Source organism: Solenopsis invicta, chromosome 4 (genome assembly GCF_016802725.1).
Source record: "Solenopsis invicta isolate M01_SB chromosome 4, UNIL_Sinv_3.0, whole genome shotgun sequence".
Lineage (NCBI taxonomy): Eukaryota > Metazoa > Arthropoda > Insecta > Hymenoptera > Formicidae > Solenopsis > Solenopsis invicta.
The window spans coordinates 5,487,292-5,506,343 of record NC_052667.1 but is presented as its reverse complement, the minus strand read 5'-3'; the positions used below and the strand labels follow the sequence as shown (position 1 = coordinate 5,506,343).

Below are 19,052 nucleotides of genomic sequence, written 5' to 3'. Positions count from 1 at the left end.
ACACGTACGGTACATATAAATATAACCAATGGTGTTAGTTCTCGTAGTTGTTAGACGAGCTGTTGCATTTTTACTAGCTAGCCTTCCGCATTTTATCATTATTTAGCTCCCATTGGTTATAAGGCCGGTCGAAGCACCTCGTACATCGTGTGTCCGTAGCTGCCTATGTTGAATAGCGTCCATTCGCGAGAAATTTTCAAAAAGTAGCGTTATATAATTGTTACTCGTTCGGTCAATACATATATACATTTTTTTTCGAACATTTTTTACGCTCGCTGCATTCAAACTCGATTAATTCAATCGCAAAAATGTACAATAATTGATAACGTCAATTTATATCAATTTAGATAAAGTTACAATTCGACGAGTGAGTCGCGAGAAAATTCACGAAAGTAATGCACGAGCAAATCAATACTTTGCACGCGTCAATTGATGATCAAAGGAGCGAGGAAGATTTCAAAAGAACGAGAAGTGCAAGGTACTGAAATTTGTTTTGTGACCTTTTTTTCTTTCTTATCGCGACGGTAAATGAAGTCTAACGAAGTTAAGCGTCTCGCGACGGCAATCGGCAGCGACGAACACGCGGTGTAAACGGGTGACGACGACTCCACGGCCGCCGTCACTTCCGGTCGCGGAGGAGACCCTCGGGAGATGCTGCCCATTTGATTTGATGAAACTTTGTCGCGTCTCTTTCCCGAAGCTATTTCTAACCAATCCCAACGTTCCCGTCGCCGTCCAGTAGTCCCAGGGAGTTTCGAGGTGTAATTTAGAGCCAGATGAAGAGTCACGCGACCGCAAGGGCGCTAAAAAGAAAGGAGCAGAGAGTAAGCTGCGGAGGAAAGGCGGGGAGATTCGTCCCGATCGAAGGGTCGAAGGTCCGTTCTCCACTTCGTTCTTGTGTTATTTTTTTTTTCCCTTTTTCCTTTCCGGGATCAGACCGATTGTCTATTGAAAAATTAGCCGCTGTCCATCACACGAATGGTTCACACCGCGGCGAGTCTTTTTTACTAATCCACCTGCAATATAAACAGCATGATACGTATATATTATACTATTGCATCTTCCGAAGTTTATTCGGGTGTACGCGTATATGACGACGTGTCTACACGTCGTCCGTATACGTGTATACGCGTTATACGTACATACCTCTATCTGATTGTTATCATTATTATTATATGTAAATAGTAGCCGCACGCTTTTGTCTAGGCGAATCAAAGGTATATAATAAACGGCCCATGCTTCTACCTCTTTTATTAATCACGTATGTGTCTTAGGATAGAGAAACGCTGCTTACGACTCCGCCGTTTTCCTCCTACCCCCTCTGTTTTTAAATCTTTTTTTTTCTCTCTTAAAACGGCGGATCGTCTCACACAGTTGGCTCCTCGTTGCAACGAGTACTCTATTGTTATATCCACCCGCCATAGAACCATCCGAAACCATCCACGAATACCTCTCACCTCTTGTGTATAATCCGGACGTCCGGTCTGATCTCGCGAAAGATCGCAATTCTAATTACGCCATTAGAATTTAATTACGAAGAATAATTGTCAATTAACTGTAATCGTGCTGTTAACAATCACGGCTATTATCGATCTTTATAATTGTTTCATTAATTATCAATTAATTTTGCGATTTGAAATTACAAAATATAATGAGAGCAATTATAGATTATGATGTTAATTTATTGTTACGCCGTGAGAGACTCTCAATAAAAGAATTAAACGCTATAGCAGTTTATTAGAACGAGACTATAAGCAGGTTAGTATAATATGTTTAACAGTTTAATTGTCTAACAAGATCGAAGACGATTGAGAATTCTCTCTCTCTCTGCTGTAGAGAATAAATTATATCTTCTCTACGTGGAAAATATTTACTAGATGTGAATTTAGTAAATATTATTGGTGACAATCGAGAAACATTTACGAGAAGACAAGTAGCTTCGATAACGCCTCGAAATTCTCTGGCTCCTCCCGTTCGTAAGCATTTGTACTAACAATCCGTGTTCCACGATCTCTTAAAGTTAAGAAAAAAAAAACAGAAAAGAGAGCGAGGACGAGAGAGAGTTAGATGTACGAAAAGAGAAGAAATGGGAGAAAGAGACGAAAGAGAAAAAAGAGATCTCTCGTGCCACTTCCATTATCACAAACACACACGCACATCCACCTTTATTTCTTATAACTCACCCTCTATATATATATATAATCTTGAATCTCGTATTGTTTTGTGCGCTTTATATCGCTGTTTGCCAGCTTCGGTCACAACTTCAAGTATTCTTCAAGCTCCCATATTTCCAGCTATCCTCTCTGTGATTCTCACGAGCTCAATCCTAATCCCTTACATTTCTTCGTCCTCGCCTTCGTAACCCACTTCGTTTCGACCATCAGGATACATACACGCGCGCGCGACACACGTCGACACACAAGACGAAACATTTGTGCTACGAACGATAGCTCGTCATTGATTTTTATTTATTTTTTATTTTTTTACGTGATGAATTCATTTTCTTCGCGTTGATTTTTCTTCTTTTTTTTCCGATTACTCGCCGTTTCCTCTAACGAACGATTATTGCCTGTCCGAGATACGTACGGCCACCATATCCCACCCCCGGGTGTCTATTACTTTCGTCGGAGGTGCAAGAGTACGTCGCGATCCCAGCATCAGTCTTCATTCTTTTCTACTCTTTCGCCAGCACCATCGCCACCTGCGCGCGCGCGCGCGAGCGTTTCCGTTTCTTAAAGCACGACGTTTCCTACTTCCGTACTTCGAGGAACGAGAAAATATCGCGCGTTAGCCTCGTGCACCGATATCGAGCTAGTGCATCGTGCGCGCCACGTGCTTGCGCTCTTCTATTTTTTTTTTCCCTTTGTATTTTTACGACCGAAAGAGCTTCATTATTAACGACGCGATTCTCCATGAAAGCTCGTTGGTAAAAAGAGCCTGCGGATAAAAAAAGAAGTATCGCGCTCGTAAAAAATATATATCTGTGCCGCAAGTTATTCGGTATTATCGCTTGCCCGAGCAACGAGAGGGACATAATGGGAGTCAGTGATGTGGAGTGAAATTGCGAGAGCAAATTCGGCGAGGAGGAAGCGTCTTTCCGCACGCGTTGTCGAGAGAATCGGAGCACACGGGCAAAATTCGTCCATGCACGTTCATCCATCTGAAAGGGAAGGGAGTGGAAGAGGAAGATGGAAGCGGCGAAAGAGAGACAGAGAGAGAGACGGAAGTAGGAAGCCGAAGTTTCTCATCCTCTCTCCGCGAGCCACGAAGTATACAGGCCCCTCTCCGTATCTCTGATCCCGACACCTTGTTAGCATTCACGCATCGTACTTGACGTAACGTATTGGTTCAATCAATTGTTTTGACTTGGTTGTCTATTGAGAAGTATAGCTGTCTTCTGAAGCACACACACACACACATACACACACGCTCACACCCGGTCGGCGCGCGAAGTAGTGTTAATAACCTTTTTTATTATTCTGTCTTGCTATGTTTCGCACTTCACTGTTAATTAATTGGGTAATTATTATTGTTACTCGCTGTCACTGACCCGCTCGTGTACGTACTGTACTGATACACACACACACACGCACTCACGCGCGCGCGCGCGCCCACACGAACACGTACGCGCAGATACACGCGCGAATAAAAGTACACGCGTAGTCCACGTTTTGTTTCGAATGATGTCGGTGTGTCGTTTAGGCGTCGTCACTTCTTGTTTGCATAATACCAGTAGCTGGTTAACAATTTGATAGTGCAATTTGTGCACCAGGATTGGTCGAGTTTCATCGGTAGATCAGCGGAGTCTCCGCACTGAGAGAGGGATCTTGAAAAAAGGTGGCGGAACGATTCGCGAAGCAGAAATCTCCGCGAGAAAATGATTTTCTTGCTTTAAACTCAGTCGCTTTGCAGTTTTTATTCGAATTGAGACGTCAATAACGTCTATTACTCGCTAAGCGTACAATAAACGTCAGACGTAGATATCGTCAGTTGTCGATCATACTCATTGCCGTTACGTGCGTCGTCGTTAATTATACGATTGCCGTTAATGGCATCCTCGTACTCGCCGCGGCACCTTTTTAACGACCCTCTCGTTCGCAGTTAACGATCCGTAGCTACAACGTAGACAGATTGAGCTCTTCGTTTGGCGTACTAACCTCATCTCGAGGGCAAGGAATGCGATTATTAACACGACTACCTTAAGCGCGAGCCGGAGGATATTGTTGTTCTCTTCGGGGCACGATCGCAAAGCGCTGCTGCGAGTGTGTATGCGGGACTACTTAATCAGTAGGCTTCTCTCTTTTTTTTTTCCACGAGTAACTGGAGTTCGTGCACGTGTCGGATGTTAATATTATCTTACCCTTTATTTTCTCTCCTTTATTTTGTTTTTATTCTTAAATTTCACATACAAGCTTGCATGGGCAGTCACATTTGTCAGGGCCGTATGGTAATATCGCCGCCTTTTAACGGAATGATCACCTTGTATGTAGAAATAACGTAACGCCGTGGTAACAAGAACCGGCTAAATATGAGCCTTTTACTTACTGCGGACCAGCACGCACCTTTTTCTTTCTAGTCGTGAGTCGATTGCAGTGCACTGCGCTCGAGAAAGAAACGAAGAGACGTGCGCCTGGCCGATATTTCGCGATTACAGCAAGACACCATCGAATCTCTGACGCTCCTGTATGATTCAGAGTAATCGATAGAGCTAGTCTATCCTGTTGAACGTAACGCGTTCTTGAATTGTCGATTATATATTTCCGCTTCGGATGAGAATCTTCGCGTCTGAATGAACACTCCCTCCCCCCTGCGCTTTTTTTCATCCGCGTTTTAGCGCGCGTCGTTTTTTTCCTGTCTTTTTCTCTCCATTGCCGACTGACTCAACGAGTCGAGCGTAACGATTTCCCGGAAAAATATAAATCTCCGCGAGGCTGTATCACACTTCTCTGAGCGACGTGGAAAAGAGAGAAGCGACACGCGCTCGCGCGCTGTCTGGAGGAACGGTTACTTTACGTCCGTCGCAATTAAACCTCACTGCTATATTACGGCAGGTGCGGTAATTAATCACGGCCGCGGAGGAGCAATTAGTCATCCTGGGGATTGCATCCGCTTCTCGCCTGGCGTCTTCTTTACCACGTCGCGCGCGAGTATATATCGGCGCGGAACTTGGTACGCGCGCAGTTCGAAGCGTGTAATTTAGAATCAATTACATTCTGATGCGAGCCCGCTAATACTGATAGATGCGTAAAACGTAGACCTTATTCGACGTTTCCCGCTCATTCTTGCTCGTCACGATCGTTCGCGCGAGCCGCGCCCTTTAGGTGTATCGTCGTTTTAAACGCATCAGCCGGTGTTTGCGTCGATTTTGCCGTTGCACTGAGAAACAAAATTTTGATAGACCTAACCAAATGATTTGATTAATATAGATCAATCAAATGTTTAATTATTCCAACCAAAAACTTTTTTTTAGTATAAAGTCACATTTTACTTCAAATTATGATTTCCAATGGTACTAAATGAAAAATTAAAGAAAATAAAAAATAAATTAAAAATAAACAATTTTATTTTTCCATTATAAAATAATCTGCATCGATCAATTTTGCTAAAAAAAATAACGTTATGATATCTGTTGATTGTTTATTTATTACATTTTATAGTTTTCCATTTATTCAGAAACGAAACGCTATAAACTTGAAAAACTAAGTGTTTTTAATGTTTGTAAAATAAAAATAACTCTTTTGCTTTGTTCAAGTGAATAAAATGGATAATACCAAAAATATGTGACAGGTCCACTTGTGTTTAACACAAATTGTCATTGAAATAAAATACTTATGATTTTAATTTAGGAAATCACTGCAAGTTTCCGCTTAAATATTTTTTAAACAAACAAAATTAAAACAAAGGTAAAAACCTACGAAATCTCTAGAAATACTTGGCTCCAATAATACAAATTGTTTTATAAATAACAAATTTTGAATTGTTAATGAGAAACATTAAGCAAATAATTTGGTTGCGCCGACTTAAACAAATTTGCGAATTATGCATCGTTTATCAATTTAGTTGACGCTAGTAAAATATTTTGTATTGCTAATCAAATACTTTGGTTGCGATTAAAAGTAATTTTTTTCAATGTAGGAAAAGTTGTTCGTACAGATTACCAATATATGAACTAAAATCGCGTATCGAGAGCGGTAATTAGCCCCGGTAGAGTGTGTAGCAACGCTTAGAATATTACAATCCTCGCTGTGCGAACACACGTTTCTCCGGCCTTGAAAACGCGATTTCATCGCGCGCGTACCTGTTCCGATTTTAATCACTGGGCGCGATATCGAAATTCTCGGTTTACCGCTACTTGTGTTATCGGATTTGCCAGGAATAACGCACTAAACGGGAATACTCAAACTGGAAATTGCTCAGAGCTCTTTCGCAAAACGTACACGTGAATATATTCTTACACAATTTTTGCTCCGATTAGTTCTTTTCTCTTTTTTATCCATTATATGGCAATCGCGGCATTTAGTTCCGGCATTGTTTGTTCGTCGCACTCGTCCAAAGGATCGCCAATTCGCCGAAAGCAAAGTCAAACCGTGAAGTATCATACGAAGATTATTTTTTTTTATGCGAGCCTCTCTTGCGCGGTTTCCGATATATATTTCGCAGGAAACACGTTCTCATAACTCGCCGATATGGGGCCGTAAAAATATTCACACAACGAAACACGCATCGTTAAGCCCGAGAGCCGATAAGAGCCCTGACGGCGACCTTATATTGTTACGGGCGCCGGGTGATAAAAGCAAACAAACGCCGCCGCGCAATCCTTCGTTCTCACGACAGAATTTTCACGACGACGGCGGGGAATAAAGGACGTGCCGGGAGGCGAGAAGGAGAAGGAGCGCCTCTTAATCAAGAAAGGTGCAAATTGCACTCAAGTGCTCCACTACCTCCTCGTCTCCGTTCGACACTGAGGCCTTTTACGCGGCGCGCGCGTACAATGGCCCGGCGCGACGCGGCGCGAAAAGAGGGAAATAATTCTTGATCGCGCCTCTCCCTCCCCAGGCCGCTACATCCGATTTCCATTAATGATCATTCGTCCTTTGCTCTCTAACAAACGTTCGCCGGTGACTATAGGCGGTCGGACGCGCGCTCGATCGATCGTACAATGGACCGTATTAATGGCGCTGGCCGAAACACGCGCTCATCATGTTCCTTGCTTACAGCTTTGCGAGACCGTATCGCCCGCATTGGCCCCCACGTCTGTCCAGTCGTCGTGTTCCCTCTGCCGTGTAACTCCTAAATCATCGCAAATACGCGAGCACAGCGCGTTCCGCGCGCAGGCCGGGAAGCTAATCCTCTCTCGTTCACTACTGCGAATTAAATTCTACCTTAAATCACGCCCTCATCATTTGCGTTTGAAATCTTTCCGCGAAAGAATTTTATTGTTTCGCAATAAAATTCCTTTTTCATTTCCGTTTTTTTTCTTTTTTTTTTTTACGCGAATAAAATGGATAAAATATCGCGCTAATGCTTTACGTAGCGTGAATCTTTGATGTTCGACGTGAAATCAAGGTATACGCGATGTTATTTCATTGTGCAAACATTTTCAATAGGGAAAGTTAATTTCGTCAAATAGCTTTATGCATTTTTCAAACGTATTTTTACGCGTTTACGCGTTTCCGGGCGCTCAAATGGGACGGCAATGGGAAAGCAACTTGATAAAAACGGCCTCGATTCTTTTTTTTTCTTTTTTTAACTCTTTACACGAGCGTATGTAAATCCGCCCGAGGAGAGGCGCGCAGCGGGCCGAGCGTAGACCGAATACGACGACTGCAAATTATACGGAAGTGGGATGCTGAGTGCATCGGCGCCATTAAGCGCATTGCATCGCGCTGCATATTCTCGAGCGCGACACAAGTCGTTAAACACGCGTGACCGCGAAGACCGAACGCGGTCTTTTGACATCCGCAAGTGCTCGCCGCAAGTACTTTCTATTTGCGCGGAATTTCGGTGCTCTCTCTCCCGTCGTCGTCCCGCCGCCGCCGTCGGCGTCGCCCGGCGGGTGACGTTCAGCAGCGTGACGTCCCGCGGTAATCAATCGATCGCGTTGCGCCTTTTGTCTCGCGCCTGTCGTCCTTGTATTCGCAACTGCAACATATTTTCGCACCGCGAGCGAGGAGACTTCATTGTTATCCGGCTGATTAATGAGCATTTTCTCGCACTCGACGCTTAATTAATATATCGCTTCCTGTTTTCAAGACAGCGAATGCTCATTTATGTCGCGTTTCCGGTGGCTGAATGCAATAATCACGGTTCATTGATTTATTTGATTAAATTACGGATTGCAAATTACGTCAAATCGCGTCACAGTCGTGGTGACGGGTGAATGGAAATTGTAAAATGTATAACCGATTTCACGAGATGTTCTCCGTGTTTCTGTGCTTTTTACCCCTGACGTGCGGGACACGTATCAGTCTGTCAACTTTACGTGTTTTTTATAAATTTTTTTTTCAAACGTACGAGGTGTGATAGGTCTTGAAATAGACGCGAGATAAAAGCTCGCTGCAGAACTTGCGGCTGTGTAATATTTCGAATTGCACGTCGCAGCGCGTGGCGTGTAAGATGACGATCTGCGAGGCATAATAATAATAGCCGGGCGTATCGGTCGTTTCCGCGGCGAGCGCTCGCTTGGTTGTACGCGGTCAGTCGTCAGACTCTAAACAGCCGTGTAAGAAAGCCGTGGCCTCCTTGATAGAGGCCCTGATTAATAGCGAACGTGCGGCTTCGCTAAGCAGGCCACCGCACCACCGCGCTGAAACAAACGACTTTGAAAATCGAGCCGGCGACATCGCGACGAGATTGGAATTACGTGTAGTTACGAATTCCGCGGGGACAAATGACGTTGCCACGATGGAAATTAATTTCTTTTCCCTTTTTTTCTTTCTTTTTCTTTTTTTTCCGGCCCGACTCGACTCTCCAGGCTCAGCGGTCGCAATTTTATTTCTCATTGCAGTAAGGGTAATATTAAGGGGATTAATTCTCTACAACTTACAATTATTACACGATTGTAATTGTATCTGCACAGAAAAAAATTAGTATCAAATTACCAAATCATTGTTTCATATATAAGCAAAAATTTTAAATCTTGGAAGAATTTATAATCTTAAACAGACATAATTTGCTTACGTGAAGAAAAAAACTTTCTGTTTAAGATTATAAATTTTTCCAAAAAGATTTTAAATTCTTGCTTATATATATATGAAACAATAAATATTTAATACTAATTTTTTTCTCTGTAATTATCACGTTGCACGAAAGTTGAAGTATGCATTCTATAGTTTCGATGTTAACTTTATTAGTATCGTGAAGGACGCGATTTTTCGCCAAACGATCGCGTTACGTCAGCGGAAGTAGAACGTATCGTCCACTTAAGGAGAATTCGCGGTGAATTAATTGCCCGATGCTTGGCCCTCGAATATCCGCGGCGCGTGCACGCCAGTTGCAATTTTCCGTAGTCCGATAAGAACCCGAAGGAAGTTTTCGCCCGGCATCGCGATTTCCTCGTCACGAGAACGCCGCCCGCCGACCGCGGAGCTTAAAATACGGCCCACTATCGGTTTTAACTCGCCGATGCTTGTGAAAATTATCGCGAAAAAAAAAACGCTTCGGCAAAAGATCTACCGCGCGATACGCTCGCATGCGCGCCATCCTTTCCGATTCGGGATTGCGAGTAAATGCGAAGTTACGTCCCATAAATTATGACACGCGTTTCGCGCGCGAAATATCGCCCCTCTCTCCCGATCGCGAAAATAAATTTTTACGAGACTCTCAGCATGCAGTTTTCTCGTCATGTGTCTCGTGTTCTATTGCAACGCGATAATTCTTAATAATTCTGTATTCATTATAATCAAAGCGGAGCACGTTTATAAGTTAATTATGAAATATATAGAAATATATTATAGAGAGCTTGTTACAGTTTTATGTGAGTGCAATAAAGATTCTCGTAGAAATAAAAATTGCTTTCGCAATGTCGAAAAAAAATTTTTAAGAATACAATTTTAATAAAGATTTCCGTAGAAGTTGTGAATTGTCAGTTACCTCACGATAAAAATGATGTAAATGAGGCTTTAACGTTTGTATTATATTTTATTTCTTCCAAGAAAAAATTTAATATTTGCATTGACATTCAATAAAATAATGAGTAAAATTTTGATGCTGGATGCATTAATTAAATAGACAAGATCTATACTTACAACTCTAGATAATGCTTTTAAAATTTGGATTATAGATTTTTCTCGTATAAAGTGAATATTATGATAATGTATGCTGCATAATGATGCGAATGTTACATATTTTTTTTTTTTCTTACCAAAACGCGAGAAACGATCGAATTCAGCGACGACGTGCTCCGCTAAACTGTTAACGGTCCGAAATGAATTCATGGCTGCGCGATGAAAAAGTCGTTGCGTATGCATTGGATATGCAAATAAATTCTACCGGTGGTCCCAACGATCCGTGCCGTATCTTTGCTCTCGGATCCTAAAAATATCGACGTATCCGACGATCATTGACATTACAGCAATTTCCCAAGCGAATTGTTATCTCACACTCGAGTCACCGCTGATTGAAATCAACATCACGAAAAAAAAAACAGCGACAGAAGTTGCGCATTGGGTATCGCAGTTTTATTACAACGTCGCGGAATGATTTATAAACATTTTATGAATAAATATATGCGAGGGGACAAATTATTTTGCAGAATGCTCGGGGCATTTTTTAAATTATAGAAGAGATAAATTGAGAATGTATAAGAATAGGAATTGGGGACACAAGTGAGATACGACTTTTAATCTTATAAATTTAAAATCATACGGTATATTATGTAGAATATGTATGTCAGAGATCTGAATTATTTATGAGAAAAGTATTTACTAAAAGATGCGCTTATCTAAGCACTTGCTATTTCTGTACACTAAGAAAAAAGTTCGATAATACTAATGAAATCTAGCGGATTACTAAGCTTTGACGAAATGATTTTAACTCTTAAATGTTCGATTATTATAATGAAATATTTTAGTAACCGTTTAATAATCGATTGATTATTATTCTAATATTTGGTTGCTATTAATATAATTACTAAATATTTGATTGTACTAATCAAACACATGTAATTCAAATTACATCATCAAAACTTGATTATTATTAAAATAAAACTTTCTTTTTTCAATGTAAACATTTTATTTTATATGATAAAGAACTTTTCTGCGGTATAAAGAAGAATGTAACGCGTATTCTCTCTTTTTCTTACGTACGTTTGGCGTTAGTAATCTTGATAGAAAATGTAGCGCAATTGCTGGGCAGCCATCGAGTACACTTTAGTTAAAGCGATGGTCGCTAAAAAGCCGGGCACTCCAACTTCCCGCGCAAAGGGCTCAGCCGTATCGTTAATTATTCGCGCCGGTTCGTTGTCTCGCGACGTCCATTTCCGGTTACAAAGGAATCCCCCGTGTATTTCTTGTCTGTTTGGACCTAGTTAACTCTTTGAGGGCCAGTCCCTTTCGTTCGACGATAATTGACCTATTGTTGTACGCCGAACACTACGTTAGTAGCCTAACGAGACTCCCAACTGTAATTTGACTGTGCGTTTGTGACAATTGTTAACGAAATTGCCGAGCGCGCGCTCGCATTTATTAAACCGCGAACGATTCTCGAGGCTTGCTGAAAAAGCTGTTCGTCGCGTAACGCTCGTAAAATAATTCTCATCGTTTCTCTGCGTCTGTTCAACGTTCATTATTCAATAACGAGTGGTAAACATCGATTACGAAGACAAGGCGCTATCGCAAAGTGCGCCCGGTGTGGCGTGGATTATTAAGGGCGGAGAGACGCCAGATTAAACTGACGTCTTTAAAATATCGCGAAGCCGACCTTCGCGCGTGCTTAACTCCAGTCTCGCCACGTCCGACCCATAAATCGCATTTTCCGCGGCATTTCGAGGAGCGAACGGTATCCTTCGGCCCTGATTAGAAAACTTCGCGCTCCGCCGTTTCGCTCCGGCCGACGCCGCGTACGCCCGAGGCCATATTTGATTTGGCTTTAATGCGATTTTTCGCGGTAACAGCCGCGGCTCGTAACCATTCCCGGCAACAGCTCCGCGATCCGAAGAGAGCGAAACGAATGGTGCACGGCGCGGCGCGAACTCGATTATCCTGCCGTCCTTTTTCAACTCGAAGAAGCCGCTATTCTGTTAGCTTGCTCCGGTCTGAACTTCAATTAATCCTTTTAACGATAAAAGCACCTCCGATTCCAGTGCCGCACGAGGGCGGAACCGTGCACTCAAATACCGCGGAATTCACGCGAATTTCTGGTTTAATAATGGCGCTCGGCGAGATCGACGGTTGTTGTAATAATTTCCATCTGTTATTACACTGAGAGAATGGTGTTCGCTATTTGCGACTATAATTGCATGGTAAAATAATGATGGTTAATAGCTTCATTTTTAGACTTATTACCGTTAAAACGTTGGTGAGAGTAACCTTGGGTTTGTAATTCCATCAACTGTGAAAAACTTGTATTATAAATTATAATACAGTTTCAAATATTAAAATATCAAGATACATGAGCGGTAAAAATAAAAGAAATATTTTTGTGTTTTAACAAATGCAATTGTAGCATATCGCTATAAATTTGTATTTAAATTATGATTATTGCAACCATATTTTTTTTCTCTCAGTGTGGAAGACGTTAAGTTTTAGTCTCTTAATTCAAAAGTGCAAATTTAACTGTTATATTTAAATTTTACGATTATGTTTAATAGGAATGGCATAAGTCATGATAAAATCGATGTGACGTTATCCGAAGAAACGCCATTAAAATTGACGTTCCGTGACAGCGCAATCAATCACGATCATTCTTCCTCGGCACTATCGTGATTGCTCACGTACATCTATAGGCATTCGAATTTCTAAAAGGCTAGAAAGTCATTCACATGTTTTCACGTGTTACTATAAAACCATTTCCTCGTTTTTACGGGTGTGGATTAGCCAGGCATTAGGAGACGTTTACTGGTTTTAATTCTCTTAGATTCGCACAAGTTGGAAGACGTTTGTTGGTTGGAATATCTGTCATGCACTTTCGCAAAAATTTCTTTTACAATGATAGGTGCTTTGAAGAGAGAGCTCGGTATTATATTAAGGGAATATTCTGGTCTATTTTGAAAATTTTCAGCTTTTTACATTTTTTTTTTTAATTTGGAGTCTTAATACGTCTGTACATACATTAAAGAAAAAATTATGTTCTTAAGTGTGCTTTCTTTCGAAATTACTTTTTTTTTTAACTAGTATTCCTATAATTTTGTTACTAATAAAACATTCTTTATATTTTACATACTTATAAAATAAATATCCTTTTTTTTATCACGTGAACTGTGATCAATGCGCGAAACTTTTTTATTATCAAAAACACAAAAAACAGTCATTTCTTCGTGAAATTTTGACCTTTCTCTTTCATACGCTGTTATTTTGAAAATTTTCAATATTTGCTATTCTCTGCAGTTCGTGCTGCAACTACATTTGTATTAAACATAAATTTTTAATACTTGTTTTGAATCAATAAGAAATATAAAATCAGAAACTATAGCGACGTGTGTTATTTTTACAAGCATACGTGTACATTTTTTTTACTGTTTCAAGAAATATTATAAGATACGTATTAAATATTATAAGAAGATATTCACAATTCCTATCTGTTTATAGTCTTTCTATAAAAATATTTTAAAATTAAATGCAATTTTTCTAAGTTGTCTAGACCAGAACATTCTCTTAAGTTAAATAGTACGTTCAATTTGAATTGTCAGCGTCTTGGGAAAATTCGATGACGATTCGATGGCAGTTTGGATGCTTCAATTCATTCGGTTCCACGATAATGTAACTGTAGCGGCTCTTAGGTATACTGCGAGAGTGTTAATAACGAGGTCACAGCGACGTGTACTCGCGTCTTCGATATTATTCCGGCGACTTCATGAATGCGAAAGGCAAAGAGAACTTGCGCCCTGATAACGTTCAACTGACTCGACAGCGGGTTATCGCAGGGCGATATCTGCGTTGGCTAAGGGGGGGAAAACTTGACTGTGCTCGAAGCGAGCGGACACCCTGTGGCAGCGCAATCGATCGCGTGCTCCTCCTTCGCGCGGGACTCTCTCCGCGCTCTACGCCAAGTCGCGAGATAGCGTGTGCAATCGCGATGCGTGAGAGAGCGTGCCATGTATATTGATCTCTCTCTCTCTCTCTCGAGGAAATTCTTCCATTCATATACGCTGCGCGATATTGCCGCGTATATTTCGTATCGAGTGTGCGAGAGGGAGGGAGGGAGAGGAAGAGGCCCGCCCCTTCTCGACAACGATCGCGATTCTAATCTTTTTACGCCTCCCGCTCGATTTCCCGTCGTCCTTTATCGCTTCTCAGCGCCGACGAGGAAAATCCATACGCGCGGACACGATGACACACACATACACACACATGCGCGCGCGCGCACATACACGACACGCTCTACGCCCTTCTCGCCTTCCACGTTTCCCCCTTTCACACGTCTAACCCTCCAGTTAATTTTTTTTTTGTTAATTTCTACATTTTCTCATACACGCACCTCTCGATACAAGCAAGAGTCTTTAATGATATGACGATGACCGTGATATGACATGATACGATATGATATGATATGATAATGAGATGATTAATGTGACCATGACCATGATTTCTTACCATGATTTTTATATTTACTTATTTGTTGCACGTTGTTTGGTGCGTCTCCGTAAGCAGTATGAGGCGCTCGCAGACCCCCTGGTCGTCGACATTTCGAAACAGTGCCCCCATCCCCCTAAATGACGAGGAACTTTGTCCCTCCGATATTCTAAAAGCGACTTTTAACCCTTTCAAAGCCCTTGGTCCGACGAAACAAAAATCGACGTCAGTTGTGTAATCTTTTCATTCGAATTTCCACGAGGCTCGAAACGTTTCAATGTTACTGCTAATCAGATTAATTCATCGATTTATTTTTTCTCTACGCGCGCGCTCTAATTTTAATGTGGCAAGATCCGGGCAACTGTGCGTGCCCGAATTTCGCGAACTTTTGCGTAACATTTGTTAGTAATTCCTGATCAATTTTCTAAAAAAAAGAAAAAAAGATTTATTTGATTTTCTTTCGGTTATTTTATTTCAGAAGTCTTCGCTTCTGGACATTAACGCGCGATTTCTTAAAATTTTGTCTTGGAGCTCCGAAGTAACGAAGTGCGGATTACAGGATACGAATAAATGAATGGATAGCTATTTATTTCAGCTTTTGCGATAGCGGAATAATGAGAGGAGCGCGAGATCGACGGGAAATAAAAAAATGGGAATATCCACTGAGGCTTCTCTGTTGCTCCGTTGCGTCTCGAGGGAGCCTCGGGAATTAATTAGCGTGTCTCGCGCGCGATACATAACGGTACGGGGAGGAAGATCCGCCATTGTGCGTCAAAGAAATAAATAGGGCCGGGGCTCGGAGGAGTCAACGCCGGCAGGGCCGAGGGTGATGGAAGGGTTCAAAGAGAAAGAGAGGAGCACAAAGGAGCTGGCCGGTGTGTTGCCCGCGGCGAAACGGAAGAATCGAGCTTTCTGCGTCTTCCGTCTAATTCTCAATGAGAACGGGATCGATCCACCCCCCACCCCTTGTTCCACGAAACGATCGGAAAAAAAAGTGAGACCGAATGGTCAAGAAGTGTACATTCGAATTTTTTCGCGACTTTCACAAAACAATTCTCGAATTTTTTTCTGGTAAACGTAATATACCGTAGTAAGACACAATTCGACGGAAACGCGCGCGCGCGCGCTCTCTCTCTCTCTCTCTACCGCGTCAAACGAAATGAAATTTGTCGTGGTGCGAGACGGGGGGCTGCTTTTTTCCCAGCAGTCACCCGTCGCACTTTGACGATCCTCTTCGGAGCATCCCCCATATATATATATATATGTGTGCAACCCTTTCCGTCCCTTTTGCCCCCCCCCCACCCTCCCCTTATCCTAGTGTGTACATATATTATATGTACGTAAACGAGAGTATATATACGCGCGCGCGTGCTACATGTGCACGCGCGCGCGAAGACGAAATGTCGGCCCAGCCAGTCGGCTTTTTGCGGAGCGCTGGCAGTCTGTAAGTTGAGTTTAATGCATGTTGTTTTGTCTGTCCTTGCATGCAGGGATTCGGTTTTGTAACATTCGCAAATAGTGCTGACGCGGACCGGGCACGTGAGAGGCTACACGGCACCGTGGTTGAGGGCAGAAAGATTGAGGTGTGCATGAACTTTCTTATACTTATATATATATATATACATACATATATATATACATCGCCATTAATCTCCATTACGAATAGATGTAATCTCTTTTTTTCTTCCAGGAGAGTGTCGGGTGGGCGCATTCTTTTTCGGAATGCGCGCACTCGTAACGTAAAACGGCGACCGCGATCTGAAGCTCGATGTAATTGATTTCATTACGCGATAGATTTTCATAGATCTGTCTCTAAATACATATTTTTGCATTTTTTTTTTTGTCGAGCAACAGCGGTCGCCTGATAGTTTTAAGTCGAACTTCGCGTTCGCAAGTGTCTATCTTTCGCATAAATTTATGAGTTAATCAGTAATTAATGATGAGTGAGGGTTTATTACTCTCGATATTGATAAAAAGAATCTCTGTTGCGAAGGCTTGACGTCAAAGAAAGATGGACACCCGTGACACGAGGGTCATTGCTCTAAGATAACAGAGTAAATCGTTGTGCGCTCGAGAGACGGCAGGCTGACAACGCAATCGTAGACGCGACCGTTTTGCGCGAAACGGCTACGATTCGAGATATCGACAGTCTGCATCGCGATTCGACGGAGCCTTTTGTTCGAAAAAGAAAGAGAGCTATATCGCGATAATTAACGAAACGCGAGTTAATTTCTCGGGCTCGAGAACAGATGAGATAGGAGAGAGAAAGAGAAAGAGAGATGGGAGAATAGTGAGGGGGAGGGGGACGATCTCGGGTCGCAGGGGCTCGAGAGAAAGAGATTTCTCTCGTGGCCTGGATCAATCTGACTGATGGCCACTCCTGGCCATCCACGAGTGGCGCGCGAGCCGCCGATTGTCGCGGCTCGATCTCTGCTCGAGGGCCTCGAGTGATCCACAAATTCTCTTTTCCGATTGGCCGGCCACTTCGCCGGTGAAAATCGGTACGCGGGAGAAAGTCCTCGTCGCGAGTTCAACGATGGTACGTTTTCGCGAGACGGATTTTGCACTCATATTGCGTTCGCATATATGTATATTCGCCTTTCCTTTCTCTCTTCTTTCCCGTTGTTTCTGTGCTGGCGGTACGACCTTAATCCATTCAGCTGAACACGTGCGCTCATGCGAGGAATCGTAACTCTGTGTTTTATCAATGTGTCTCGAGCTCAGAAATTATCTTCGCCTTGTCGTTGGAGTATATATATACTATGTATCCTGTTTGATAATTGATTTTGCTCCGTCGAATTGACCGAAGGTAAACGAGGCGATCGGATGTGGCAACAGTTTTGTTCAAATATTTCAGAATTTTTATTACTACATTTTATTACTATAATATGTAAAATATAAAAACAATTATATAATAGCATAAGCGATTTAATGAATTAATTGATAAAAAAATATCAATATACAATCAAACGATTGACAATTGCATTTATTCGCTTTGCTCGTCTCGTTTTTTTTTACGTGCAAAATTAAAAATATTAAAATATGTACAGCGATCAATAGTGGCTGTTTACGTGCAGTAAAGTAATTTCGCTCTCGCTGAAAATTTTTTAGACATTTTCGCGCGTAACACGGGCTTCGATTATCGCGTACAGTTTTTGTAGCCCTCGGCCGACCACGCGACGACCGCAGCATCTGCTGCGTCGCTGCTGATATCAAACAACAACGGTTCAGCCTAATTGAACAACTCGATTAATTATGTTCTCATGGTGGCAGGAGCAGCTTGTCGAGCTGCGCCAGTCTCGTACGCGTCGCATAAGCCGTCGCTTTAGGTTCATTTAGCTGGCAACCGCGTCTTCGAAATACATCGCTCGGTATTACGAGAATACGCGCGAACGGAGGAAATTCTACTCTTTTCGATTATTTTATGCGAAAGTCCGTATTTATTTCGCTGCGCTGGTAATTCATTCCGTAAAACTTGGTACAGCCGACGATTTTGTTATCGTTTTTTTTTATTTTTTTATTTTTTTTTTGTTTTATCGTTTCGACAGTAGTCTCCGGAGACACTGTCAAAAGAAATCGCTTCCAAAGAAGATAGCGCATCTTCTCTTCTGTCGTCATTATATTGCTTTCCGAACGTAATAGGATTATATTCTTGAATCACGGGCAGTGATTACTCCTTCGGATTTTTTCCGGTTCGATAATGGTGTCCGTTTGATCAGGCAGGCCTTCTTATTGCGACTTTAATGGCTCAATTAAAGCTTGAAAGCCTGACCTTTTTGCGACTCGTCGATTTACTGCGCTACTGGAATTCTATGGCTCGCGATACTATCGTAGAATCACGCGAATTTTCAAGAGGGAGTTTTTCGCGAGACGAATATATATATATATTTTTTCTCAAGTCTGTAAAACGTTGCGGGGAGTCGTGAGAGAGACAAAATTGTTGCCGATCTTTCCGCCTCGAGGATCTTCGCAAATACTCGGAGAGCGACCAAAAAGAGAGAAACGCATCAGGGTTGCTTGCCAACGAGAGTTGAGAACTGTCATATCAAGCTGTCGTATTTTAAGTGCTTGCTACAAATCCACGTTGTTAGTATCAATTTTGGCTAAGATTAGTCTTGTTGAACAAGAAAAGGGAAGATCCACATTGGCGGCGACCCGGATGCAAAGTGAGCGAAGTTGAAGGGGTGGACGCGCTCGAAACAACGCGATGATCGTCGAACGAACCGCATGCAAAGGAGCTGGAGAATCCACTGGTTGGACGATCCGGCCGTTGTGTTCGGTTCGGCTACTATGGGAAAGAGAGTAACCAAAAAGCACAAAAGC

At 42.2% G+C, this 19,052-nt stretch overlaps 1 protein-coding gene across 6 annotated transcripts in view; it reads left to right on the top strand.

Annotated features, from left to right (window-relative positions):
- LOC105195558 (RNA binding protein fox-1 homolog 2) overlaps positions 1 to 19,052 on the top strand; it is a 339,314-nt gene that overhangs the window by 247,071 nt on the left and 73,191 nt on the right. For all 6 annotated transcript variants that reach the window (XR_005574599.1, XR_005574602.1, XR_005574603.1 and 3 more), the window contains one exon: positions 16,220 to 16,312. Coding sequence is in view for 1 of the 6 variants with exons in the window: in XM_026134731.2 (XP_025990516.1) it covers positions 16,220 to 16,312 (93 nt within the window). In the remaining 5 variants the exon portion in view is untranslated. The remainder of the gene's footprint in view (positions 1 to 16,219; positions 16,313 to 19,052) is intronic.